Source organism: Punica granatum, chromosome 1, assembly GCF_007655135.1.
Source record: "Punica granatum isolate Tunisia-2019 chromosome 1, ASM765513v2, whole genome shotgun sequence".
In the NCBI taxonomy this organism is placed as follows: Eukaryota; Viridiplantae; Streptophyta; class Magnoliopsida; order Myrtales; family Lythraceae; genus Punica; species Punica granatum.
The window spans coordinates 6,988,282-7,014,947 of NC_045127.1; the positions used below are offsets into that span (position 1 = coordinate 6,988,282).

The window sequence follows — 26,666 nt, forward strand, 5'->3', positions numbered from 1 at the left end:
AAATGACACAGGCGGTTCACTAAATATAAAACTTAAAATCTCTTGATTACAAGACGAGAGCGTACACCACCGCTCTATGCCTTCTTGAAAGACACCCTCTTTTTCTGTAAGAGAAAAAAAAACGCCCTTTTTTCCTTTTCCACTGCTCCGACACTTGTAAAAGGAAATTTTTAGGGATGGCAATTTCAAGTTAAATTCGGAAAGGGAGAGACAAAGAAATTCGCAAAGCATATCGTTAATTGTAATAAGCAAGATAAAGAAATCAGAGAAGAAAAAGAGGTTGGTGTGATCTTAATAAATTGTATATATATCTCACGTCTTAGCTTATTAATTAGCTCTGATGACATATATATCTAACCGAAAAACAACTTCATCCGATTAATTAGCCCATGTTGTAGTGGTGGGTTTCAATTAATAATAATTCTCTAGGAAATATTAAAATCGATTTAGCGTTCTTTGCTTGACCACCAAACTTTTATTGTCCAAAACGAGGAAAATAATAAAATTTCATGATTCAAAGTCATAATTACTATGTAGAGTTATATATATAGAGTTTGACAAGTCAAATTATGTGTCTACCCGCCCATCACAACTAAGGTCTACCGTCCCATTGTGCTGAATAAAATATTCTCATAATCTTGCGACTCATTGCCTCTCACTATAGTGGTAAATATATATATTTTTTAATCGATAGATGGAGTTATTAGATTTATATATTTGATGAAAACATGAAAATCTTGAAGAAAATATCATACACGTTCTTCTCGTGTAGAATAACCGGTCTATACTGCACCCAAGCACTTCATGTCGTTTCATGCATCTAGCAAGCGGCTGAAACAAGAATCGGCCCACTCAGTTGATTCGAGCAGGTTCGGCACTTCATGTGGTTTCATGCATCTAGCAACGTGGGTTGATTTAAGCGGTTCGACGCTTATTCTGCTTAAGCAAAGTCTCGGATTCGAGTCATTGTGAATGTAGAAAATCTAAGCTGGAAGAACTTTACCTTTCAATCGGTCGTTCCGGCTCGACTGAATTAGTCCGGATCCAATTGGACTTCCGGATAACATACCAAAAAAGAAAAAGAATTGGCCCACGGCCACCCGACTTGAGTGGAAGGAAACACGGTGGTGTCCATGTTTATCATGATTTCTACTTGAGCTACATGCTCCTCAGTGACCCAACCAAAGGACCCCACAAAGTCATATATATCATTTTTTGCTTTTGTATGTCGACAATTATTCATCCCGCAATAACCGAGTTAAATAATTGGTCTCACTTTTAACGGGGTATGCAACTCGGATCAAACCCATGCTGCCCTGCAAATGCTAATCAATAAGTAGATAAACTCTTGTCGCAGAATGCAGAAAGGATGGCAAATGTTTCCACGTGTTTAGCTTGAAGGAATTAAGTAGCAAGGAGGAAACCATTTGGAGGGAAAGTATATCATATTTCTCTAAATTTACAATGAAATATTTCGAGGAAATATTATTCTTCCTCCGTATTGTTCCCCTTCGACTCCCTCCATTCAAACAAATAACCGACTTAATTGGTATAAGTTAAGGAGAGGCAGTTCGTATGCCTACATGGATTTACCTTTACATCTAGGATGCTTCCCAACCTCATGACAAGATCTTGGGCAAGCTACATTGTCCTTAACAATAGTCACTATCAAGTGTGAAGTTAAAAAGATGAATCGAGCTCATATGACGCGTTGCTGCAAACTGCGAAGAAGAAGAAGAAGAAGAAGAAGAAGAAGAAGAAGTTGAAATAATGGAAGGTGGGCACTCGAAAAAACATTATGGTGGAAGTCCCTCTTGGGGCATAAGGGACACGTAAGGGTGGATGTCGGGCAGTCAAAACGACATCGACATGAGTCAGACGACCAATGCCATCCATCCATCTGCTTATCCCACTGGTCCTCTACTTTTTTTTTTTCCTTCCATTTGCATTGAAAATTCCGTTCAACTAATATAATAAAACAAAAATCATGGTAGAGCTAATAAAAGGATATAGGTGATTTCTAATAAGTATTAAATTTGAAATATCTTAATTATCAGGCGAAAGCGTATGTCACTACGCTACACTTTTTTTGATGTTGATCCTCTCCCTTTGTATTATTGAGCACTGTCTATTAATTTCCGGATTGAAGGCCTATAGGCTCAGCTTAATGGGAAATTAAAAAAAATTAAAAGAAGTTATAGTATAGTGGCACACGTCCTGACCCGATAACCAAGAGGTTTTAAGTTCGATATTAAGTGCGTCTACCTATATCTTTTTATTAGTTAATTATGATTTCTATTTCATTGTATTAAAAGTATGGACCCCTTTGAAAATAAAAATAAAAACAAACAAACAAAAAATAAAGTGGCATTGCAAGTCTCGTTGATAAGAATTAGAGTCAGGAGCTTAGTTCCGAAACGAGGACGAGTGTCGTTCTGATGATATCATCGTCATGTATATCGTGCATCAATGTGCATTAATCTACAACGTTAGAACAATAAAATTTTGTTTTTGCAAGCTCTTTACAATTAATTTCACAACTAAAAACTTAAATATGTTATAGTAATGTCTTCATCTAATTTGAGGTGCTGTCAACTTTTTGTATACGTGGAATTGCCACAGATGTACTTGTGTTTAGACATCGCTCTCCCCCGCATTATTAGTATTGCCTGGTCATCTTTTATTCGGCTGATAGTTTGGATGAGTACATATTGTATTATGGTCAACATATATATCATCATTGTACCATGATAACAACACTGTGCATCTCTTAACATAGTATTAGAGCTCGATATATTTTAAGTTCACTATAGTCTAAATAGACTTTTTGGCGGTTGTTTTCTTGCTTCTACCTTCCCTTTCCCTAGTAGCAATATATCTTTCCTGTGGCCCTTCCATTCGATGTGAGTCCATTCGAGTCTGTTGTAGTTTACTTCTAGGCAGTGGCAGTCGGACTTGCAGCTGTTGGAAGTTCCCTTGCTAAGCCTAATAAGACCTTCCCCCACTTTTGTTATGATTTGATCTCCGCATGTCTGTACTTCTCACTGTACCATTGCTTGTGCTCGCAACGGCTTATTAGATGACAACATAAATGTCCGGCCTTTTTCATCTACCACGTTTGAAATATTTCGGATGATTATAATGTAATAGTTTCATGAAACTTTTTAAGATCAGAATATCTCGGAATTAATAATGCACTAGTTTCGGGGAATTTTTAAGATCTGTTCATCGAACGAATTCTCCCTCAACAATATTGATGATTTAATTAGCCTAACTAGTTTAACATTTGACCCATTATAAGATTGTCTCCACATTATGAAAAATTAGAACACACATTCTTATCCATTTTTCTCATTGGTTTCTGCGTGGTTACAAGCTTACATACGATAAAACAAAGATATAACATATATAAGAAATAAAAGGATATGAAATTATTGAACCGTAAATAAATAAAATTATATATTTATTATATCAACATAAATGTTTCACGACACCAAATGTGGTGGTTTTACATAATACAAAGAATCCCCACCCAACCAATCTTCTAAAAACTACAATCTTTCCTATCCTAAATATATATATAAATATACTGAATATATCTCCGCCTAAGTATTAAAAAATAATATAGTAGTCATGACATTTAATAAGAACAAAAATTAATAGTGATAAATAAAAAGTCTTCGAAGGCTGCCCAACTCCTAACCTAACATGGGGCAACCTCCTCGAATTTCCTCCATATCCAATCGACAGGTAGTGGGCTTTTTCATGGTGACTCAGACCCACGCTGGCTGGCCCCATCTCTCCCCGGGCCCCACCAGTAGGGCCCGACATGTCGTGCAATCACATAGTTCTTTGAAGCTTTGGGCCCGACCTCTTCTTCGTGGACCCAAAATAATAATAATAATAATAATAATGGCAGCTCTGACAACTAAGCTCGATCCCCTACAGTGTTTCCTTTTTTTTTTTTAGTTCTTCTTTAATTCTTAAAACTAAAAAAAAAAAATGGGCTATTGGGAAGTTAGAAGAGGTGGTGCAACCGCCACATTGCTACTGCGATGCTGACTAATCTCCCCGCAATGCGACCTGCCAACACAGTGGGCGCTGACGAGGACAACCCGCTTGTGTCCAGCGCCCCCACGTACACCATGCTGCTGTTACTGTTCGACGAGGAGTTCGACGAGGAGGAAGACGATTTCTGACTGCAAAAGGTTAATGAAGTTACCGTTAGCGGCGACTGATGCAAATAATAAGCAAAAGACAAAAAGGGGGAGCATAGATATCTGCGTCCCGCCTACAAGAACTGTACATTCCGCCATTTTTGACCGTTACTGACAGGATCAGTGCGGCTGGGGACTACTTCGGGAGGTGTGCCCCAAAACATGGTACAATTCCTAACGTTGCTTCAAACATTGTAAAATTATGGTAAACAAAAATGGAAAATTAACATTCGATAATCGAATTAGAATGATTTGGTTAAGCATTAATTAAGATTTTGGATTTCCGAAATGAGCCGAGAGAGAATTCCGGCCGGGAAATGCAAGGCACATGGGATTGTCGCCCATCACGTGCTCCAATGAACCGCCCGGCCATCGAATCAGGGAAGAGAACGTTCATCAGAAGATGAGTGGACCTGATAAAGTTTGTCCACGTCAACTGAGACAGAATTCTAAAATACTAATGAAAGTGAATGAAATAAAAAAAAAATTATGTTAATTACCTGAATAATTATGATAATTATTTTTTATTAAATAATTCTTATTGATTTTATCACGTCGTGCGAGTTAGCATCATTTAAAATTTTATTGGGCAAAATGCCCATCACCGTTGGGGAGGTGTTGGGATGGAAGGAAGGGGGCGGGAGAAGAGGGAGAAATGGGTAAATTCCGACCTGGTGTTGGGGGATGGGCAGAACGTGATGATGTAGTCGGCACCGGCGCATGTGAAGGTGCTGGTGCTGTCGTCGTAGGCGTAGCTGTAGGCGCGTGGGCACGCGCTCTTGAACATCTCCGAGTAGGACGACGGCTTGCACGTCTGCGGTGTGTTATACGCGCCGCTGCAGCAGTACTGCGGCTGCTGGAACGCCTCGCACGCGCTCTTGCACGCGACGCCCCCTGAGCCGTCCGACGACGCCACCTTGAGCTCGGTCGGGCACGCGGCGTTGAGGTCCGCCACGCAGCCCGTGCTGGTGCAGTTCTGGCCGGACCCGCCCTGGGGGACCACCTGCATGGGGAGGTTGTAGCCGTCGACGAGGCTGACGTCGAAGAAGTCGAGCCCGCCGGCGCCGTCGAGGGTGAACTCGGCTAGGGTGGCCGGGGGAGTGGCGCCGCTGCCGGAGCACTCGAGCTCGCCGGAACCGCAGTCGCCGGTGAGGCAGGAGAACTTGCCGGTGGAGGTGTCCTGGGTACAGTAGGTCCGGCCCCAGAAGCGGCCGCCCCAGGAGGCCGGGGCCGTGAGCGTCCTGGACTCGCCGTTCTGGAGGGCGAAGCCGGTGGTGGAGAGGGTAGGGACGCCGGAGTTGGAGAGGATTCCCGGCCACACCGTGTAGTCGCACTTGTTAACGAATGTGAAGGTCCTGGACCGCACCCCTGCTCTCACCAAAAAAAAAAAAAAAAAAAAGATCAAAAGGCATTAATAATTAAATCCATGATAACATCATATTGAAATGTCAAGTATGAAAATTTAACTAATGGGTCTTCATCGATTTACGAGAGAAGCATAGGGAAGTGATGTGTAGTTTACCCGGTAAGAGCAGAAGAGGTGAGAGGATAAGCAAGAGCAGAGAGGTAGGTAATGTCGATTGAGCCGCCATTGAAGCTCTGGCTAGAGAGCTGAAATGACAAGAAGAAGAGGAAGAAGGAGAAGAGAGTCGTCGAATGTGCCCCTGAATGAAGGAATTCTTTCTCCTCCTCCTTCTTTGGTCAGAGGGATTCTTTCTTGAGAAGCGGAGAGGGAACGGGTATTTATAAACGGAAGAAACTGGCCCCAACAGTCTACTGCTGCTGAGTTAACAGAACATTAGTGTTTTTTTTTTCCCCACAAAAAAAAAACAAATAGGGGTCGAAGAGCTTAAAATAATCATTGTTGGTAAAAAATAATCAGGTTTAAAGTAATAATTACTTTAAAGTTCCCTTTTTTTCCCTAACAATTTCTGTTAATCCTTCAATTTCAAGAATATATCTGTACGAATATTTACCAATACACTATTGTTCTGTGCAATCTTTAGAAGAAAAGCAACCCGGTACCTTTGGCATTTTTTGGTGCATTACATTTCCATGTTTACTCCGTGCCCTTTTTAAATCCTTCTAATTACCATTCAATAGTTGTAATTGAATCAATATTTAAGAATAATATGAGTAATAATGTAAGGATTTTTAGGCACGAATGTAAGGAGGTTAATAAACATGTTCATTTTAGTAGTAATTATGATCTAATCCTGATATAATCTTATATAAACTTAGCTCAACCATGAAATATCGGTCCAAGTTTCCTGTCACATTGCAATCGATATTGCATTGAATTGTTGGCGAAATTGATACCGGAGGACCGACCTGTAGGCGTGAGGAAGAAGCATGACTTGAGAAATTGTCCCACAAAATCAAGCCAAGCGAGGACAAAATTATAGCTGGGAAAATTTTAAAAAAGAAAAGCGCCTAATGATTATCTTTTGTTAACTTTTACTATAAGCAATGTAATAAGTGTAATTTCTGGTAAGTTTGATAAGACTCTCTCTTACCCGTTACTTACCATTATGACTTGGCGTTACATCGGACATTTTCCTTTTCATGATTTTTGTTTTTTCTCCCACTTCTTTTCATTCATAAAATTTTAATATTTAACTCCTAAAAAGAAAAGATTTAGTATAATCATTCTCGCCATTGATCAGTAATCTTAGCTTAAAGTTAAGAAATTCTAAGTTTACTTCTTTTTTCGTAAAAAAATATAGATACATATAATTTAAACCTTTAATTATGAGATTTTTCATATGCTTCTTTATAATTAATAATAACTACGGTAATTGTTATGAGATTATCCTTAATTTACGTGAGAAGGTGCGAGTGTTCCTAACTCTTCTCACATATTAAAATGGGAGGCAAATGTGTTGAAAAGTACACAGCTACTTCTCCCCAATTCATGCAGGGGTTCTATGATGTTGAAGTTCCATTTTACTGGATTAATTATTTTGACAGGTCCATTGAATTGGGAAACATGTCTTCCGGGTCTCCGATCAGCTTGTTCATGAGTTTCTCATCATTCATCGATCTATTTTCATATTTCTAAAGCTTCTTTTCTTTTTCCTTTCTTTTTCCTTAGATTATTATTGCATGTTTTTCCTAGAATTCACATTTCAAACAGTTTAACAACCCAAGGGGATCTTGACGATTTCAATTTGAGTTTCCATACCTGCTTCATTATTAACAAATTAATGCCTTTACACAATTTCACACCAATTACATCAATTCCTCACTCACCAAGAACGATTGACAAATCAGAACGGGCATGGATTGGCTGCTATGGATTGTCAGCAAGTAGCTTTCATTTTCACAACCCACATGCCAAAGCGGACGAGTTCTCTATGTGGAAATTTCATCGAACGGTCGTGCGGTTTGTGTCACAGTACTATAACTCAAGAGAAACACGTACATGCGTACTGGCCACTTCTATGCTTTTACAATTATCTATATATCGATTATCATCGGAGTCAGTTAGGGTATTATATACATGTTTTTTTTTTCCCGAACAGCGAGGGCATCGTTTATAATGTCACAGTGTCGTGGATATGATATTGCTTCGTGCTTTTATTCTCGACACGAATAAGCCAAATCAGACGAAGTATGATTTATCGAATATAAATATAATCTAGGATGTCTTATATCTGAACAGAATGTGGATAATCTTAGGTACAAGATAAGCTGTACTTGGAACAGTAACTGACACTCCAAACCAATGTCAGGCGCCGGCACTAATATTTCTGGCGGGCGATGACATCTTATATGCTGGGGGGAAAGTCTAATTAAGAAGATGATCTGACAATTAAAAGCAAGATTTTCTCAACTCTTGAATTTCAAGATTCCTCCGAGTTTAGTTGACCGTGGGAGTCACGGGGTCCCACAATACATCCTGTCCTTTTTCCCTCTAAAGCCAAGAAAATTCACTAGCACTGCATGTTAATTCTTCTATCATTAGTACGAGGATGTGCAGATTTGTACTAGACTAGAACCATGTCGTGCAAAAAGATTAAATAAAAAATTATTATCAGTACTTGATATATATATATATATATATATGTATGTATGTATATGCTTGGTTAAGCTACTGCTAATTGTAACATCGGGCATTTCTGATCAAATTAGTAGTTCAACTGTACAAATGATGATTATTAGTGAGACTTTCCAAATCTAATTTTGCTTGCGGAGACGGCCAATTATCAGATTTCTTGAAGTTAGGGTTTTCTCTCGTGTGAACTGGACAACATCCACGTTTGGTCTTAACAGACAACAACTACTCGAACATTTTTTGTACTAGTGGAGAATTCTTTCGGTTCTTCCCCACTAGAAATCGTCCTCTGGTCAAATTCATTTCCCATGAAACTTCTTACGATAATAGAGAAAATGCAGGAAGGTAAGAAAGGGAAGCAGCACAAAAATGAAACTAAGAGATTTTTTTGCCATCCAAAATGAAAATAAGAGATTTCGAATTCGATATTCACATCTGAGACTTCTCGTGCTCTTTTAATTCTCTATTTTATCTTCATTAGATTCATAAAACTCACTCATGATCAGTCGTAATGATGAAAATGAATTTAGTTAGCCACCCTAATAGACTAGAACAAATTGTATATTTTGAGTAGCAATGAAAAAACGGCCGGGTCAGCTACGTAGGGCTGATTCCAAGCCAAATGGACCCCTTGAAGAGATAGTGTGAAATCATGATCGAATGAAAAATAATGGCAGATATTATTGTATGTATTGCGGTAGCTAGGTTTGCAATTTCGCCATAAATGAACTGATTTTACGTACATATGATATTTCATGAGCATTTTTAGTTTGTATGTTCTAATTTATCTCCCGACGCGTAAAGTACGTTTTATTCATGTAGAAACTAGCTCTTGGAATTGTTTTTGACATGTTCTTCAAAAAATTTAACCATTTTATTATAAGGCGCCGCACTCCCTTCGGGCGATGAAATCAGTTATTCAGTAGTTTTGACTAGATAGGTTGCCCATGTATATTAGCTTTTGACTCTCTCTTTTTTTTTCTTTTTTTTTTTTGGGACATACTTGACTAAGCTTCTTTTCCCGCACGAGGCGGCTTAATTCAATAGCTGCCGTCTTGCTGGTTTGAATGCGTCGGACTAAACCTTATCCATTTCTCCACTAACCTTGTTCCAGGTGGGGGCGAACATCTCAATCCAATACGGGATATATAGGCCATGATATTTAACTAATTGGTAAAACTAGTTTACGGCAGTGATGTATTCTTTCGTCTGTTAATCAAAGATTTCATGTTTGATATTTATAATGAGACTATTCATATTCATTTGTTAATTATTACGATTTTTGTTTTGTTATAGTATACTATGGACATCGGTCATAAAAAAAATTAATTGATTGATTGGAATGTATACCAACCGCCGACAGAACGTCGACGGACGGCCAACAATGCGGAAGTGGTGCATTTGGACCTCCTCCCATTTAAGCCCACTACACCGACGTTAACAACGGGCTTAGTCAATTACGTGCCCCTTTTCAACTTGCACTTGCCATTAATCTTCATTTAATTCCATTCTATACTTGTGCACCGAACAGAGCAAAGCGCTACGAGCTTCATATTGACAAGCCTATCAACCTTTACCAGCAGGTACCGGAATTCGAGCGCACGAATAATATCATTCGCTTTATCGGGTACGGTGGCCCTCTGAGCTCAATTCAGTTTGCAAGACTATAGCCACTAAATTTATTTATTTTTTGGTAGAAGTACGTATCGATCCAGATATAATTTTCTGCATTCAGACCCACATTAATTAAATCAAATTACTTAACGTTTCCTAGTTCTTTACAAGGGACCAGTAGCAGAAGATATTAATATGCGAATTATCATGAAACAAAGTATCGTTACTTTTCTTTGATCATGAAATGAAGTGAGTACATAGCTGGACAAAGCATTCTAATTGACAAGAAAGAGAAACATTACACTAACACGATACTCCGCCATTAGAATTATATTATGCAAGTGCTCGATTCAAAAGAATATACTCATCAACTACCTTCCGACACTATAGCACGAAAGAGATGATCGACGTCGTCATCCGTTCAAGGTGGCTATATGGAAGAGGCTAAGGGATTTGATCCGGTCGAAGGCGGCTTTTTTTCCTTCCTTTGCTTGTGTTTTACATCACATGAAGATAAAAGTACCAATCAATGGGTTTGTTTAATGAGACCAAATTCCTATGCTTTTTGGATTTTCATAGCCAGCATTGTCGAAAAGTCCAAAGAGTCCAATGAAATTACGTGGATAATCATAGTTATACGACCGCTCCAACAATTTTTTTTCACCCCAAGACTGCTCGAATAAGTTTGGGTTCTCATAACTTCCCAAGCCTAAACTCCAACTGCTTTAATTAGAAGTTTTTAATGGTGCGTTTGGTTTCAAAGTTAAAGTAACTTTGATATCGATTGTGGAAAATGACAAATGATTGTGTAGTATGTTGAATTAAAGTTAAAGTTAAAAATTTTGACTTGGAAAATGTGTTTTTGTTGTGTAGTGTGTTGAGTTAAAGTTAAAATTAAAATTTTTGTAATTTCAACTACGAAATCAAACGGAGAAATTCTAGTACATTTCTAGAAAATTAAACCCCACAAAATGGTTCTCAAGAAGTTAAGTCGGATTTGACAATATTTTCCAAGTTTCTTGGACTTATTGAGAAGTTAATACTAAATGATTGCAACTTTTTCACAATAATATGATAAGAAATAATTAATAAGATTCTTTCATCATGTAAATTAATTATAAGCCACTGTCCGTTTGTTAGTATTCATCCTTTCGTTGCATTCTTCTTATTAGTCTCCTCACATTATAGAACGGGATAAGATCATTGAAAAATTCATCACAATTCTTAGAAAAGATCGATCGTGTAAAACTCAAACTTTTATATTGTCGTGCATTCAAGAGTTACCTCGCACTTCAGAACACCATGACCGTGACACGAATCGAGGAGTCTGAGCGGTTTTCTTCCTCAGTTCCTGTAAAATCATCTGTTCTCATCGTCGTAGACGCACATGTCGTTGTATGACAATGATTAGGAGGGACAAAAGCACCCAAAAGAGATGGCATCATCGTACTTGTAATCTTCCATTAAAAGGATCTCCGTGAAAATATTCTTCAACCAAATTCATTCAATATTAATTAGTTTAGTTCCTCATCTGCTGATAAGGTAAAAGCAAACGCGGAATGATGTATGAGCTGGTAGTGTTGTAGTTTTCCTGCACGACAAAGTACATCGCTGTCTCCATTGCCATGCGCTGGCCCGTGCCCCCATCACGACGTATGCAACATGAACTCCAATATCTCTGCTAGTCCCCAGCCTCGTCGTTGGCGTAGGTCCCAGGAAGGATAGAAATTCCGTTTGAATTTGCAATCAAATTTTGAACTCTAACTTTAAAGTCACTACACAACAAAAATCAACAATACAATTATTACTTTTTTCATTTTTTTTCAATTTTTTTAACCATTCAATTCAATTTTTAATACTAAATTCTATCAACTATCTATTACTTTTTCCATAATTCAACAACACAATCATTACTTTCTCTCAACTATTCATTATTTTTTCACAATTTTTCTCATAATTCAACAACACAATCATTACGACTAAATTAAAATCAAAACTCAACTATACTTTAACTCTAAAACCAAACACAACATTATCCTGAATTTTGAATCGAGCGGACCACGCTAACAGAATAGCTGCTGAATCATGCAAGGCCTGCTAATCGACTATTTAATATCGAGATATCGACCTGTCCATCGATGATCTTGGAGACGTAATCTGCTATGATAACGGAGACATGATATTGGAGAAAATGGCAAAATCTTGATTCGGCCTTGTAAGACCCCAGAAGTTGAAGACGTTAACGGGCCCACGAAAAGTTGGCAAAACTCCTTCAAATTGATCCCCGTAGGGCCCTATGGAGAATCCGACCACAACAAATTGATTATCTTCATGCAAAAGGATTCTAAATTACCCGTTATAAAAGATTTCAAAATCATCACAAACCACTCATTGACAAAGAAGATTTTACCAATAGGACCAACCATCCCACTGCTTGAGAGTTGAATGTATTGTTTGATCATAACGTAATTCTCTCTCTCCGGAGAAACAAACTATCTTCCCCACCAACAAGATGAAAGAAACCTTTTGAACAGACATGCTTCTTATTGCGGAGTGTATCGCGAAGAATGTGAGAACAAGCTTTTGATTTGGTTGTACAGATAAATAGAGCACATCTTCTTATTATTCATCTTGGCTAATTTAATGTTACAAAGAGGTACAAATTCCGATTTAAATTTCAGCAATTGGCATTCGCTTTGCAAGAGTACGAAGGAAACGGGAAAGAGACTTCTCTGCACCTATTAGTTCTGCTCCTCCCTCATCATTGTCGACTGAAGCCTGTTGTTCTTGAATTGAGTGAACTTTCCGCACCAGCTTTCGAAGCTCCTGTAATGGAACAGTTAATGCGAGACGACTATAGAGTAGTGTAACTGACGACCAAATTGGTATCATAATCCAGAATTTGGTATAGAAATGCATTGCATGGAATAGAGTGATTGTATTCAAGTCAACTCACTTGCCGTTCGAAGTCAATGCTCTGAATGGAGTACACTTCGTTGGTTATCCCAACATCTCTATTGACAAGACCATCAAACCACCTTGTTGCAATCCTTACATATTCAAGGGATTCCTGTAGATAAAAGAGTTATCATACATCTACATTCCTACAAAATTGTGAAGAGGGATTCTTCACGTATCTAATGATCAAGGGCACCACACCGCCTGGCGCAAAAATGTGAATAAGGACTCTACACGTATCGACTGACCAAGCAACTTTGCAAAAAGAAATCATCAAACCTATCACAGACATACTAATTCACCGGGAGAACTATCTGTTTAAGTCCTCTCAAATCGGAGTCTCAAACTCACCCCATGCAGAAGAGTGCAACTGAATGAAGCATGGCTGAAATAACGAAAACCTAATCTTTACTGACATATAAAAATTAATATAATACGGTACCTCATCTTCCTCCTCATACTCTTCTTCATAAATGTCCTCCTCAGAATCATCTTCGTCAACTGCAACTTCGGTCCCAGATAACGCTTGCAGCCTACTCTGATCGCCATCCTTTGTAGCCTGAATCAAAGCATCCAATAATTCAGGTTCTGCTTCCCGCAGCAACTTCCCTGCCATTGATAACATCATATCATATAAATAAGTCAAATTCAAGCAAGTAATAGCTCATGGATTCATAGCTATCGGTCTGAAACCAGCAGTCGGTATTTGTTAGCAAGTAATAGCTCATTGGAACCAATGCAACAAAATTGAACAGTTTCATCATCGGCAGTTACAAACTGGCCACAATCCTATTACCAGTACACTTTTCGTTTCAATGGGAGGAAATAAGTGGCATCTCAATCTTTAAAGTGAACCCAACTGACTCGAACACTGAGTTAAGCCCAAAGTTATCAATGCAAAAGCGACGGATAAGATGAATACAAGAAGCATAATACCTATATAACTGAATTGCCTCCTCTTTCCTTCTCGAACATCCCGTCCCAGTCTCTGTGACAAATAATCGAACACCTAAGTGACTATATAGCAACCTCCAATGTTTCCATAAAACATAGCAAATATTACTAAACACAGAACTTTCAGTAATACTAGACAATCACCTTCACTAACATGAGAGCTTCAAACACTTCTTCCTCCAAAGAAGCCGCTCTACAACTCCCACAGACAATCAGGCAGATTAGAAACGAAGATGATAAACGTGGCAAACAAATTGCCGCTCGTAAATTCAAGAATTCTGGGGAATGTTATGATAATGCCTCACCTGAGGATGAGTTTGATTTGAGGAGCAGAGAAAGAAGCGAGGTCCATGCCCCACAGCACGGCGCGCCGGGCCTCGCGCTTCTTCTGATTGCGGCTCTTCCTGGAGGGGTCATCGTCGGAGTCGCTGCTGGAGTCGCTTTCGCGGAACTCGTAAGGAGCCGGAGCTTTGGGCAGCCGGAGCGCGCGGGACCGGCGGAGAGCCGAGGGGACTGTGCTAGCAAAGCGCTGGCGGTTGCAGCCCGTTTCCGTCGGCGACAGCGCTGTGTGAGAGGATAAGAGAACGTGCAGGTGGTTAAGCGGTGAGGAGGACCGGTAGCGGTAGTGTTGGAACCTCGGCGGCCATTGCCGTAGTGGGCGGATCAGCTGAGCCATCCTCCGCCTCAATCCGGGGCTCAGGAGCTAGCTCAATACAGAGGTTAGCTGGTGATGGGGGATATCTAGTGGCCCACTGAGGCCGAGGCCCATATGCGCTCATTGGCTCAGGGCCATAATTTAGCCCATACGAAGGCCCAGGCTCATATGCTAGTTAGCTGTTCAAGAGCTAGCTCATATTTGACTGAATGCATTTTCTCTTTGAACTATGACATTTCATTTCATGGTAACTTATAAAGTTTACGATCCCTTCATGAGGCTCGGTCTGGGCTGGCGTGGTTCAAAACTCACCGGCAAAGCCAGATATGGCTTCGGTCTGTTGCTGCCATAAGAGACGGAGATCGGACGTTGGTTTTGACATGCTTGTGGGGAAGAGAATTTTGGATCTACACAAAAATAGGATCCATTCTAGACCACAGAAGTACAAATTATGTGAGAACATAAAATCGCTTGACAGTCGGGACAATCCAGATAAAATTCCAAGCTACATCACCATGGATGGAAGATACTGATGCCACATGTTGTAAAAGACAAATGCGCTGCGAAAGGTCGAGACAACGGCCAATCTGCGCCACCAGTCACCTTTGTCGATACGGCAACCGGCCCGTCGCTTCCAAAGAAAACTCTGGTAAGCTAATATCCATCGACGGATGGAGCTTGGGCAACCCATGCCATTAATTAGAAAGGAGATATCCGACAACCTCCTAGTCCTAGACCAATCGTATCGATCCAAGTTCTTAACTAGATTTTTATTTAAAGGCAACGTGTAGGTAAAAATAAATCACGTTGAGAATTAAAAAATCCTACATAGAAAATATAAAATTTGAATATTACCACCACTTATCAGTGAAAATAAATCCGAACCCGTATAAAATAGTCTTAGCATTAGCTCCCACATTTCATGGACATGGAAATACCAATGTCCAAAATAGAGTCAAGTCTTCGGATGATTTTGCGTTACTCGTCGATTTGCCTTCTATCACATAACATGTGTTATTTGCTCTACAGGAGCAACCTCTCACGCCGGTGAACCATTAATAAGAATCACACCCGTGCGTTATTGTTAATACGATGTATCATCGATGCGTTTATCTATAATAATTTTTTTTTTAAAAAAAAGAGAGTAAAATTTGAAGAGGGAATCTCGATTTCTCTAATAGATCACAGGCTGCAAAAATGTGCCTGATTGCTATTACAGTAGTTCTTTCTATGTATACACATTCAGCTGACATTAACGTCCACATTAGCTCGGCCCCTAAAATACGGCCACTGATTCTAATACTAGTCTACAATCCTAATTAGTGTTCAGATCTTCCTAAATGCAGTGGCGGACAAAGAAGATCCGACCACTAAATTTGACTAATCTTACCTTAGTGATCCCCCTTCAAAAAGAGAAACAAAAGATAAAGAAAAAAAGAAAAGAAGACGGTCTATCTTCGACTACCAGCACTGGTCGGTTTCCCACTTCCGCCTGGTGTACGCCGGGAACCCCGAATTTACTGAGCTGCCCCGGCAGGCAGCCGACATCGAGACAGCGAACGGCGGGCCCACGCGACGCCGCCTGGTCAACAGCGCCTGGTCGTAGTCGGCCCTCTTCTGGGGATCCGACAGCGTGGCGTAGGCCTCGTGGATTCTCATGAACTCGCGGCCGGCGCAATCTCCGGACGCCGGCGCCACGTCCGGATGCAGGACCCTGGCGAGCCTCCGGTAGGCCGCCTTGATCTCCTGACCTGTCGCGCCAGCCTGGACGCCGAGGACCTCGTACAGGGAGCCCGGGGACCCAATGTGGGCTTTGGCCGGCCTCTCGACGGTCGAGGCGCAGGAGGCAGAAACACGGAGCTGCTGGAGACGGCGGAAAGTGACCCGAGCGGCCGGGGCACGGGGGCTGTGGAGGCGGGAGGCCACGGGGGACGAGAAGGAGGGGAAACGGGAGACGGATGAGGAAGCGGAAGCCATTGACGAGTTTCTTCTTCTCGGTTTTGATTAACGATGATCGGATCCGATGGGTTTGACTTGTCGAAGGATAGTCGAGATGACCAGAGGCGAGTTTTGGGGGGAGTATTTTATAGAGAGAGAAGATGCCTCATGCCTCGGATGGAAGGGATGGTTTTAACTACGGTTAAGGCTGGGGTTGGGTTAGGGCTTCTCGTCCGGGTGGTTTCTTATCCGTTTGGATATATCCGATTCGATCCGCCTGGTGCTGACTCAGAGAACAGTCGGCGTCCACAGAATCTCTTTCTCTGCTTTGGGCACACGGGAATCTGACAGTCGGACGTTGTGTAAAGTTTCTTTGTCCTTTTCCCAAAGTAAAATTTCATTCATCTGCGGCTGCGGAGACATTTATTTCGCAATTACCGGAGATGGTGAATTCTTTATTTTGGATTTTGCTTCCTGCCTAATTTCCTTAATAGTATTTGGATGGAAATACTAATAAAAATTTGTAAAAATTTAATCAGTAAAGTAAAGTGGCTTTGTTTGGTTTTCAAATAAAAAATTTTACTTTTAACCAACTCAATTATATTTTTACACAAATTATTATTACTGTTTTATTTTTTTCATTTAATAATAATTTCTCATTCATATTTTTTAAAATTAATTTTTTAATAATAAATTTATTATGTACTTTCACATTTATATATATATATATATATATAGTCTCAAATATTTATATATTTATCAACACTTGCAGTCATTACATAAAAAATCAAGTTGAATTGGATCATAATCCAACTCGAAAACCAAACGCAAGCTTAGTTTTTGTTTTACAATGGAAATATATGAGTCTAAAATAATGAATAAGAAATTCTAATGAGTACACCACAAGTATCAATCCCGGTATTTCTTAGTTATCAAGTATGCATTATTACACTATCCCTCTTTTGATAATTTTGCTTCTTTTTACTAATAAGAAAAAAAATGCAATTAATCAAAAATTTACACTTTTAAAAAAAAATTAGTTTGAATAGCGTCAAGGAATCGTGAAGAGACTGTAAAAAATCTTGCCCGAGATAAGATTGAATTGTAATGATTCACATGCTACCACTCTTTGTTCTATTAGAGTATTCATCTCATTATGGCGAAATTTTTTATTTTTGCTTATTATGGCGAAAAAGTTACCATATCCAATTCATGAATTGAAGTTTTTGTGTCAGTTGGATGATAAGATCCCGGCAGCATGGTTAGTCGTAAAGCCTAGAACACTTCTTTCCACACTACTTCTAAGAAAAAATGACTTTTGATCCATACCATGGCTGAAAGTCATTCTGAAATCCTATCAAATTGTACGAGGAGGCCCCGTTAGAATGATGAGATCCTTCATAAGTAGACACAGCTCTGTCTAATGTCCAGAAGGTTCTGGGAGATAGTCTAAATGGTTCTCCGCTAACTAGACGTCCAAACCTTTCATGGGCATTTGTCCCGTATTTCTAGTAAAAAATTCCGGGAGACATTACTTTTATAATTACTGGAGATCAAGAATACCTTATTTTGGATTTTGCTTCATGCCGAATTTCTTGAATATTATTTGGATGGAAATAATAATAAAATTTGATAAAAGTTTAATCAGTAAGGTGGCTTTGTTTAGTTTTGAAATAAAAAATTTTACTTTATCCAACTAAACTCTATTTTTCCCTAAATTAAACCCTACAATCATCGCTATTTTGTTTTTTTCTCCATTTAAATATACTTTTTTAGAACCATTTTTATAATTAATTTTTAATAATAAATTCATTATCTACTTTTACATCTATATATATGCATATATATATTTTCATCCATCCACATATTTTTGAACACTTGCAATCTTACACAAAATCAAGATGAGTTGGATCATGATCAAACTCGAAAACCAAATAGCTTATTTTTTATTTTACAAAGGAAGTCTATAAGTCTAAAATAAAGAATTAGGAATTCTAATAAGTCCACCACAAATATCAATCCCCGAATCTCTTAGTTACCATATGTGCATTACTACGCTACTCCTCTTTTGATAATTTTGTTTCTTTTTACTAATAAGAAAAAGAATGCAATCAATCGAAAATTTACACTTTCAAAAAAAATTTAGTTCGAATAAGGGAATCGTGAAAAGACTGTCAAAAATCTTGCCCGAGATAAGATTGAATTGTAATGATTCGCATACTACCACTCTTTGTTCTATAGAGTATTCATTTCATTACGGCGAAAATGTTATCATATCCAATTCATGAATTGAAATTTTTGTGTCAGTTGGACGATACGATCGCAGCTGCATGGCTAGTCGTAAAGCCTAGAACACTTCTCTCCTCACTAATTGTAAAGGGAAAAAAAAAAAAAGACCTTTGATCCATACCATGGCTGAAAATCATTCTGAAATCCAATCAAAATTGTACGAGGAGGAGGCCCGTCTACATGAAGAATGATGAGATCCTTCATAAGTAGACATAGCACTTTCTAATGTCCAGAAGGTTCTGGGAGATAGTCTGAATTATTCTCCGCTAGTTAGACGTCCAAATCTTTGGGAAAAAAATTGCGCGAAATACATTTCCTTCAAGGACCCACCTTTCATATTTTCCAAAGAAGAAATCGTCCATGTCAATTGCTAGTAAAGAATTTGCATGACATCGGCGAAAATAAAATCCATATGCCAATGACAAAAAATGAGGGCCCCTCTGCTGTTTTATTATCGACGTAGGACGTGATGTGAATTTGCGACCATTGAAGATAGATTTTCCATAGAAACGCGTCATGAGCTGTGTATGTACTAAGTACTGCGCAACGAAATTATGCGAATGAGATATGACTAGGCCACCGAGCGGATTGGTTAACTCCCACTGCCAACCCCATGCGTCCCTACGAATGTTCACATTTTATTATATGATTTACTTGTAGGCACCGGCAGGGACAAATCCAACGGCAGAGTCCGTGTAATGTGACAAGAAGTTAATGTAGCACATTCAGTACTTTCAATTTAAGTATTTAGTATTTTTATTACTCGTAATTAGTACAATTATTTTTTTTACTTTTACGTTCAAGCGTTTAATATTTTGTATAGCCCATTATAAATAGTAAAAGTACTAAATACTTGAAGGAAAGTATTACATACTTAAACTAAAATATCAAATATGTCACTCTAATACTATATCACATTTGAATTTCTGTATGGCGTAAATACGAATTGGAATGCGACTTTTTGTTAGAACTCATTTTACTTCTATGATATATATATATCTTCAATAATGAAACCCAGGAGACCTTTTGTCCCTCTTTAATAATCCTGAAATGCATGTATCACATATGTTTGGTATTTAAACTTATAAGTCATTGGATGGATATGGTAGTAAATTCACCACAATAACTATTCATACTTTTTCCTTCTTTTTCTTCCCCTTCGACAATTTTCTCTTCCCCACCCCCACCCCTCCCCAAAAAAAAATCCAACGATGCATAAGACATTTTTTTGAAAAGAAACTATATATATATATATATATAAGTATAATTTTCTTACAATTTAGTACAATGCATAATAACTATTCATTATGAAAAACTTACGAACATTAAATTATGTGAAAAAGATGACATCAAATAAACGGACATGATTATAATCCAAATTGATAGGGTTTGATAAATTTCGCCCATAGTGTGGGCATTGATCTATGTGGGGGCGTGTGGAGGACTGTAAAAATTGAATTGAACCATTCGTAGTAACGGGACACTGTCAAATAGTTAACCGTAACATTTTTCTCTTTGTACCAGATCGACGACTAAAAACTTAGTCAACATATTAGGAGGTGGGCAAGTAGAACGTTATCGTGCTATGTCGACTGATAATTTAGCTATCAGAATGCGGTCACTGAATTCGGATAGCGAGTTCGACCATGAGGTTCTAGAAACATGCAATTAGGAACGGATAAGGCAAGAGGGACAAGTGGAATTAGTGAATGTTAGGGTCCACACTCCGCTCACACGTAATCTACATAGCCTTTCAATTAGATGGGTATTTGAAGGGTGGGTCCATGTATTATTAACTTTCCATTATGGTCTTCAATAGGTCGGGAGTTTCGAATTTGTTTGCTAGAAGTGGTGTTGTCATTTATATAAATGTGGAAAAGAAAGACCTATCTATCGTTAATCGAATCGTTTGATCTAAAAAGTATGTAAAGTTGATTCTTTGAATATACCACCCTTTCGAGAATTATACGTTACATTGGATGGATCTTCTTGTATTTATCAAGTCACGGGGACCATTGAGATGTGCAACTCTTTAATTTATGGCCGTCCCATGAGGGGAAGCTACAAAGTTTTTTTTTTTTTTGGCAGAAGAACTACAGTTGAAATTTTGAAATTCTGAAATATTATATGGATAATTCTATAGCTAATTTTCTTTTGCAAAATTCATGTAGTTCTATTAAATTTTCAAAGCTTTACGTAATGTGTTTATCTATAATGATAAAATTAACGGAGTCTGGTTGGGGCATTGAATCTTGCCACTGTGAGTAGACAGACAGATGCAAAGGGACCACGCTGACTGCGTGACGCGTGGCGGAATGACAGGGCTTTGTCGGGGGGTCCACTGTGGTCAGAGGATTTAAATTTAGATCAACAGAACAGAGATTGATGTCAGATACAGCAGCATGCCACGTGGCTATCTTGGAGTTCGGATAAACTAACAAAATATATACTGCTTAACAAGGAGAACACTAACACAGTCTTTTGGTCTAACATTTGTTTTCCAAAAAACACATATAAGCCACAAGTGTTAATTAATCCGGATCATTAACTGAAGGTTAATATCATGGCATATTAAATGAGACGACTGCATATATTTACCTAGGAAAACTGTTAATAGTGTTGTTAATAATCGGATCCTCTTACCTTGTTGAATAAGATATATATATTATTAAAATATATTATTACTATGTAATTTGGCATAAAGCAATAATTAGACCCTACATATGTATCAAACTATCAATGCTCAGAGAATTTGAATTATTCAAACCTCAAGCTTGGAAAATTTTATACTGTACTAAATTTTAATCTTTTAACAAGTATTGACATGCAAGCACAGTAGTGAAACGATTTTGTGAAAAGCTCGACCGATATGAGTTTATCTTTGTTGAAAGATATAAGAGGGGAGAATTTTTTTTTATATTCAACTTGAATTTAAAATCTTTTGATTCAAGATAACACGTACATTGATCCATCTCTCTCGATGCATTCATCCACCCTTTAGTTACATGGATATATCGTGGCAGCACGTCATCTGTGCAAGTGTCTAGTGCATCGACCAGTAGATCTTCTCTAGTTTTATATTAGTTTCGTTTCCTTTTGTTTTTGTTTTTTTTTTTGTGAATTAAACAGAAATCTCAAGATATATACTTTAATGTAGGTCGGATTAGCATCCCTACTTTTGACAAACAACGAGTAATTTAAAAGAATCAGAGGCCTAATTAATTTGTCAACTTAAAACAAAACTTTATATTCGAATATTGTAAATAGAGAAAATTAATATTGGACGAGGTGTATTTCCTTTTAATCTGACGGAAAACTTGATAATCGATATCCATTAAATTTTTAGATATTGAGATGTACACCCAAACAAGAATCACAGGAGACACGCAGTGGTTCTGTTTTCCGGCACTGCACCGGACAAGAGCAGAACAGGCGCCTCACCGTACGGTGTCGAGGATGAACCCTCCGCATGCCTCCCCTGTCCCCCGGCCCCCGGGTTTGGACATTGGATTCCAGGTTGATGGACACGTGTCGAGCTTACCGGTAATGGGCGGTGGATTCACTGTCCGGGGGATTGACCTCGAAAGCCAGACACCGATTTACTTTCGGGTAATCTCATTGGTCCAAACGGCGAATCTTCCGGTGACAAGTCACAGGGATCTCACGTGACGGTCAGTAAACATTAAAAGTGGCAATGACCCTGTCAGAGATAAGGTGTGGATTATCTTCTCTTTTTTTTATCATATCCGAATCATATTCCGTAAAGGATAAATTTTAATATTTTCGAATCGAATCCTATCGTATTGAGTTTTGAAAGTAGAACTTACCTGAAACTTGCATTACTTTATAGGTTTCGAATATCATATTAGAATTTATAAATTTTTTTATCTCACTAAATAGAATTAAAAATATCTCGATTTTCAAAACATCTAGTCCATTATGTATTTTTATTAAAATATGATAACATGGACATTGATGGCATGAATTTTTTCAACTATAACAAAAATGCTTACTTACAATATATACAAAAAAACGATAAAAAGTGATAACGTAGAGATTGACGGCGTGAATTTTTTAAATTATAACCAAAATGTCTACGTGCAATATATGCACAAAAATTACAACAAAAATCCTATAAGTTTGCCCCGAAATTATCAAATGAGTCATATAAGTTGCAGTTTGGTTATAATAGTTTTACAACATTTAGAGAGGGCCTTCACAACATAAAATCCTTGAGCCACAGTTCTTAGTATGAACAAGACCTCAGCAGGCATTGTTGTTTCCATAGGGAGAAAGGGCCTTCACAGATGGGCTCAGATTTTGATTTCGAATAGGCCGGGCATAGGAATGCATGGGCCGAGGCAAACATTCCATAGATTTGAGGCCGATTTGGGTATCCTATATGCAAAAACCAGAACCGAAATCGATTTTTACTTGTTCTTTATTTTAATACGTGTATCCTATCATATTTTCAATACGAGTTACCCAGACTCTACCCTAACGAGTAGGTTCCAAATGTACCAGATATCCGTGCACACCCCCTGTCGGGAAAGCAAAAGGCAAAGGTTAACTCCTATAACGGCGTCATCCAATGTCTAACAACGATAAAAGCTTCCCCAATTCCTCACCTTAACTGTGTGTTTGGATGCACGTTATGTCCGCTCCATCCTTCCCTCATATACACAAACGGGCCAAGTAGACAAACCGAGCGAGGAGGCATCAGCAACAATGGATATAGAGGAGCTGTCCCGATCCTCTTCAATCCGTCCATCTGATCAACTAGTTATGAAGAAATGAATATTCATTAAAAATAATAATAAGGGTAAAATACATGACCTCCTTGAGGTTTCGAGATAGCATTTAATCGCATTTGTTGAAAAAATATACACTTAATTCCATTGACTTATTTTATCGAATAAGGCCCACATTACACAAAATGTTTATGTAATGCCTAACTTATTTTTTAAAATATTTTTAATTTGTAAAATAAATAAATAAAAATGTCAAGAAGACAAAAAAAGTTGAAAGCTTCGAACAGAATGAGAAAAAAAGAGAGGAAGGGGGCGGTGGTGGGACACTACCGGCACCGACCACCACCTCTTAGGAGACGTCTTCATAGAATGTTGGAGACCTCACTTAGGACGATAAGTGGCTAGAAGTAAGTCACTAGGGAGGGCTACAACGCAATGAAAAAATTGTATCTGCTGATAATAGTTTCACTTTTTGAATCGCGTAACATCATTAAATGATAATGGGGCGACGATGGCCCATCATCTGTGAACATCGCTCCAAGTAACATAATTGGGCCTTTCTCTTCTTTCTTCAATTAATTTTTTAATTTTTATTTAAAATTTAAATAAAATAAATTTAAATATAAGAATAGCTTTATGCGAATCTGGTAGTTCTTTCAGTAAAAAGTAAATATATGATTTTAAGAAGAAAAAATTCAAAACTTATGGACTAAATTGGTATTTTCCTTAAAAGGTGATGGTTTGGTTAAAGAGAATAAATGAAATTGAGTCCATATTTCTTTAACAAATGAAGTTGAGTGCTATTTTTCTAAATCTCAAGGAAGGGTAAGTGCGTTTTACCCAAAAAATTAATCTGATGGTGTGCGGGTACAATAATGAATGGTTCCAAAAAAATGTTATAACTTTTGCCATTAGCAACTATTGAGTCAATAGAACACATTTTGTTTCTATGTGGGCTCATCTATAGTGGCCTCTGCAGAAACACACGTTAAGAAACATTTCTGCTGTCGCCTGGGTTAGGTTGATCTTTGGCAACGATGACTCTCTGCATATTCCTATGTAAGATCAACATGGTTTTGTATTATAGTTTGTAATTTGTTTTCCTGAATATGGCGGATGAAAAACTCCATAAGGTTAAACTGAAGCCACGCCAGACCCATTGCAGGCAGCCCGATTCATCACGAAAAGGCTCCACCGGCATCTTTCTGCTTGGTCTAGCGAGGCCGATGAATCTGACCCTACGACATGCAAGGTCGGCCTTCAACAACATACCTTTTCTCTTCGATGCAGCGGGTCCTTCCCAAAGGTACTTGGATTGGGGCCGCATGTCTCAAACCCAAGGGCTCCTTAGTTAAGGCTATGCTGCTTCGAAAGCCATCCAATTGATGTGCCATCTCCATGGACATCAAAGATATCCTTCTCCGCCGAGATGCCCCGGATATAGTTGAGGAACTCTTTCAAATGCATCTCAAAGGCTCGAGACCCTCTTTTTTTGTTCTCCTCATGGTCTGTAAACTTTGATCCCAGGGCACATAATTTTATGGCCCCACCCCACGAATGTTGCGCACTGGGAAGCTTCGAATCATTTTGTTGGGCCTATTCCTCTTCTCACCTCACTGCCTTCATGTGTCTCAAAACTTCCTCTCTTTCGATTAATGAAATCTCATTAAGCAAAAATTCCAGTTGGATGTTTCCAACATTTCAAAGGGTCTAGTATTCTCCATCCTATCCACAAAAACAATCTAGAGCAGTTCTGCAGTGGCATGTTTTCTGCTTTTATTCCCGTTATCGCAACGAACTTATTTACCAGCTAGCCCATCTCCATTTCACGTTTCGGATCCATGGCGATTGCTTTGACAGGGGAACAGCACAATAATTTGCTGGTCTGCATTTCCATAAGACAAAACTCAAATTGTTCCAAAGTCTTCAGGGTAGAAATATGTGACCAGGGAAAAACACTCCAAAATGTTCGGTCTTACAGTTCGGCCTGACGGTAACATGCACAAGAGCAGACCCGAATCGATTGGTACCGCTGGCCCATATGAATGAGCTTATACTAATCATAAGATTGTAATATGAGGTTTTTGTAACATATTATGAGGAAAACTCGTGTGCCGAGCTTATTATGAGGTTTTTGAAACATATGAGGAAAATTCATATGCCGATTGAATGAGATTTTTGTAACATATGAGGAAAATTCATATGCCGATTAAATGACTTGGAGATTCATTCTATCAGCTTCCTCTGACATGAATCGGATGAGATTTTTGTAATATGAAAAAAACTCATGTGCCGATTGGATAATTCGGAGATTCATTCTATCAACTTCCTCCGTCAGAAATCGAACTCATTAGAGCTTCTTTATCCCGCCTTATAATTTGTAATATTTTTTTTTCCTTTATAATGGAGATTTCGCCCCTTTCACTATCGCAAAAAGGGGGTTTTGACTGGTGATTTGTGTTGTGGGTGGTTCCATCGAGGCATAGGGATCAGATGGTACAAAGAATGGGAGTGCCCAGGTTGTCGTAACCAGGCTGGTTAGGGCGGAACACCCTTCTCGCATCTTCTTTTGAACTGCGAGATCCGACCACTCTTCATATCCCCTTTGACTGCCTGAAGGATCATGACTTAATCTCCTGCCCCTCCACCTCGTTATATACAAGCATCCTCAAAGCCCATTTCTCTCCCCCAACCGATGTGGGATTGATTTAAAATTAGAGATTAGAACACACCCCGCACCTCACACCCCGCACCTCACACCCCACACCCCCAAAACAACTTCTTCAGGCCTTCAAGTAGAACACCCAACCCTTCCCAAGATCTGGCACAATGCTTCCACGCTTTCCCGATGTTCAGGCACATGAACTATAGGTCGACGCGAAATCTCCAACCTTATGCTTGTTCAGTTTGCTGATCTTGATGTGACGTTCAATCAGGCAACATCGCAAGTCACGTGGTGGTGCCGAGACCGAGCTGGCTCCTTAGCCTTGCGTTATGTTTTTATTTTCTTCTTATTTCCCCAGTTTCAGCTCATATAAACACGCCTATGAATAAACTGATGGATGTTTGTTGGCCCAACCATTCTTCTTAGTTCCGATCTCGATAAGGAAAGGGGAGAATTTATAACAAAGTTTTTGTGTTGTTGATTCCTAGGCGTAGTGCTTCTTCCCCTATGCCCGCCTATTGGGACTAATTGGAGCAGGGTTGACCTGCAATACATAACCCGTAGATAG

General features: G+C 38.8%; 3 protein-coding genes, 1 long non-coding RNA gene and 1 other non-coding gene across 7 annotated transcripts; 1 reads left to right on the forward strand and 4 right to left on the reverse strand.

Annotated features, from left to right (window-relative positions):
* Positions 1 to 3,434: 3,434 nt before the first annotated feature.
* Positions 3,435 to 5,949, reverse strand: LOC116198739 (thaumatin-like protein 1b). Of its 2 annotated transcripts, none has more exons than XM_031528969.1 (3): positions 5,740 to 5,948; positions 4,889 to 5,585; positions 3,435 to 4,199 (listed from the first exon to the last, which is right to left on the reverse strand). In XM_031528969.1, the coding sequence occupies exons 1-3, from the start codon at positions 5,807 to 5,809 to the stop codon at positions 4,019 to 4,021; spliced, it is 948 nt and encodes a 315-aa protein (XP_031384829.1). In that variant the 5' UTR covers positions 5,810 to 5,948; the 3' UTR covers positions 3,435 to 4,018. The 2 variants fall into 2 exon arrangements, with proteins under 2 accessions (XP_031384829.1, XP_031384835.1); XM_031528975.1 differs by lacking the exon at positions 3,435 to 4,199 and adding an exon at positions 4,232 to 4,630 and having other exon boundaries at positions 5,740 to 5,949.
* Positions 5,950 to 12,401: 6,452 nt separating this feature from the next.
* LOC116198755 lies at positions 12,402 to 14,682 on the reverse strand. Of its 2 annotated transcripts, none has more exons than XM_031528987.1 (6): positions 14,106 to 14,682; positions 13,945 to 13,993; positions 13,783 to 13,855; positions 13,289 to 13,455; positions 12,845 to 12,958; positions 12,402 to 12,714 (listed from the first exon to the last, which is right to left on the reverse strand). In XM_031528987.1, exons 1-6 carry the CDS (start codon positions 14,474 to 14,476, stop codon positions 12,559 to 12,561), a joined length of 930 nt encoding a protein of 309 aa, XP_031384847.1. In that variant the 5' UTR covers positions 14,477 to 14,682; the 3' UTR covers positions 12,402 to 12,558. The 2 variants fall into 2 exon arrangements, with proteins under 2 accessions (XP_031384847.1, XP_031384855.1); XM_031528995.1 differs by having other exon boundaries at positions 13,783 to 13,834; positions 14,106 to 14,666.
* Positions 14,683 to 15,600: 918 nt separating this feature from the next.
* On the reverse strand, positions 15,601 to 16,531 carry LOC116198771 (chaperone protein dnaJ 11, chloroplastic-like). The gene has a single exon (XM_031529005.1). It carries the CDS (start codon positions 16,430 to 16,432, stop codon positions 15,917 to 15,919), a length of 516 nt encoding a protein of 171 aa, XP_031384865.1. The 5' UTR covers positions 16,433 to 16,531; the 3' UTR covers positions 15,601 to 15,916.
* A 7,651-nt stretch (positions 16,532 to 24,182) lies between these two features.
* LOC116191999 lies at positions 24,183 to 26,563 on the forward strand. The gene is made up of 2 exons (XR_004153992.1): positions 24,183 to 24,492; positions 24,588 to 26,563. It is a non-coding gene; the product is annotated as an uncharacterized LOC116191999 (long non-coding RNA).
* LOC116193324 lies at positions 25,919 to 26,036 on the reverse strand. Its single transcript, XR_004154235.1, has one exon. It is a non-coding gene; the product is annotated as a small nucleolar RNA Z279/snoR105/snoR108 (small nucleolar RNA).
* Positions 26,564 to 26,666: the final 103 nt, after the last annotated feature.

Excerpts from the sequence above, each read along its gene's own strand:
- LOC116198739 (XM_031528969.1), bottom strand. The coding sequence starts at position 5,809 with ATGGCGGCTCAATCGACATTACCTACCTCTCTGCTCTTGCTTATCCTC. Across the intron at positions 5,586-5,739 it reads ACCTCTTCTGCTCTTACCGG|GGGTGCGGTCCAGGACCTTC; the intron begins GTAAACTACACA and ends TGGTGAGAGCAG. Across the intron at positions 4,200-4,888 it reads TGCCCATCCCCCAACACCAG|TCAGAAATCGTCTTCCTCCT; the intron begins GTCGGAATTTAC and ends AACCTTTTGCAG.
- LOC116198755 (XM_031528987.1), bottom strand. The coding sequence starts at position 14,476 with ATGGCTCAGCTGATCCGCCCACTACGGCAATGGCCGCCGAGGTTCCAA. Across the intron at positions 13,994-14,105 it reads CAAATCAAACTCATCCTCAG|AGCGGCTTCTTTGGAGGAAG; the intron begins GTGAGGCATTAT and ends TGGGAGTTGTAG. Across the intron at positions 13,456-13,782 it reads GAGGCAATTCAGTTATATAG|GGAAGTTGCTGCGGGAAGCA; the intron begins GTATTATGCTTC and ends TATCAATGGCAG.
- LOC116198771 (XM_031529005.1), bottom strand. The coding sequence starts at position 16,432 with ATGGCTTCCGCTTCCTCATCCGTCTCCCGTTTCCCCTCCTTCTCGTCC.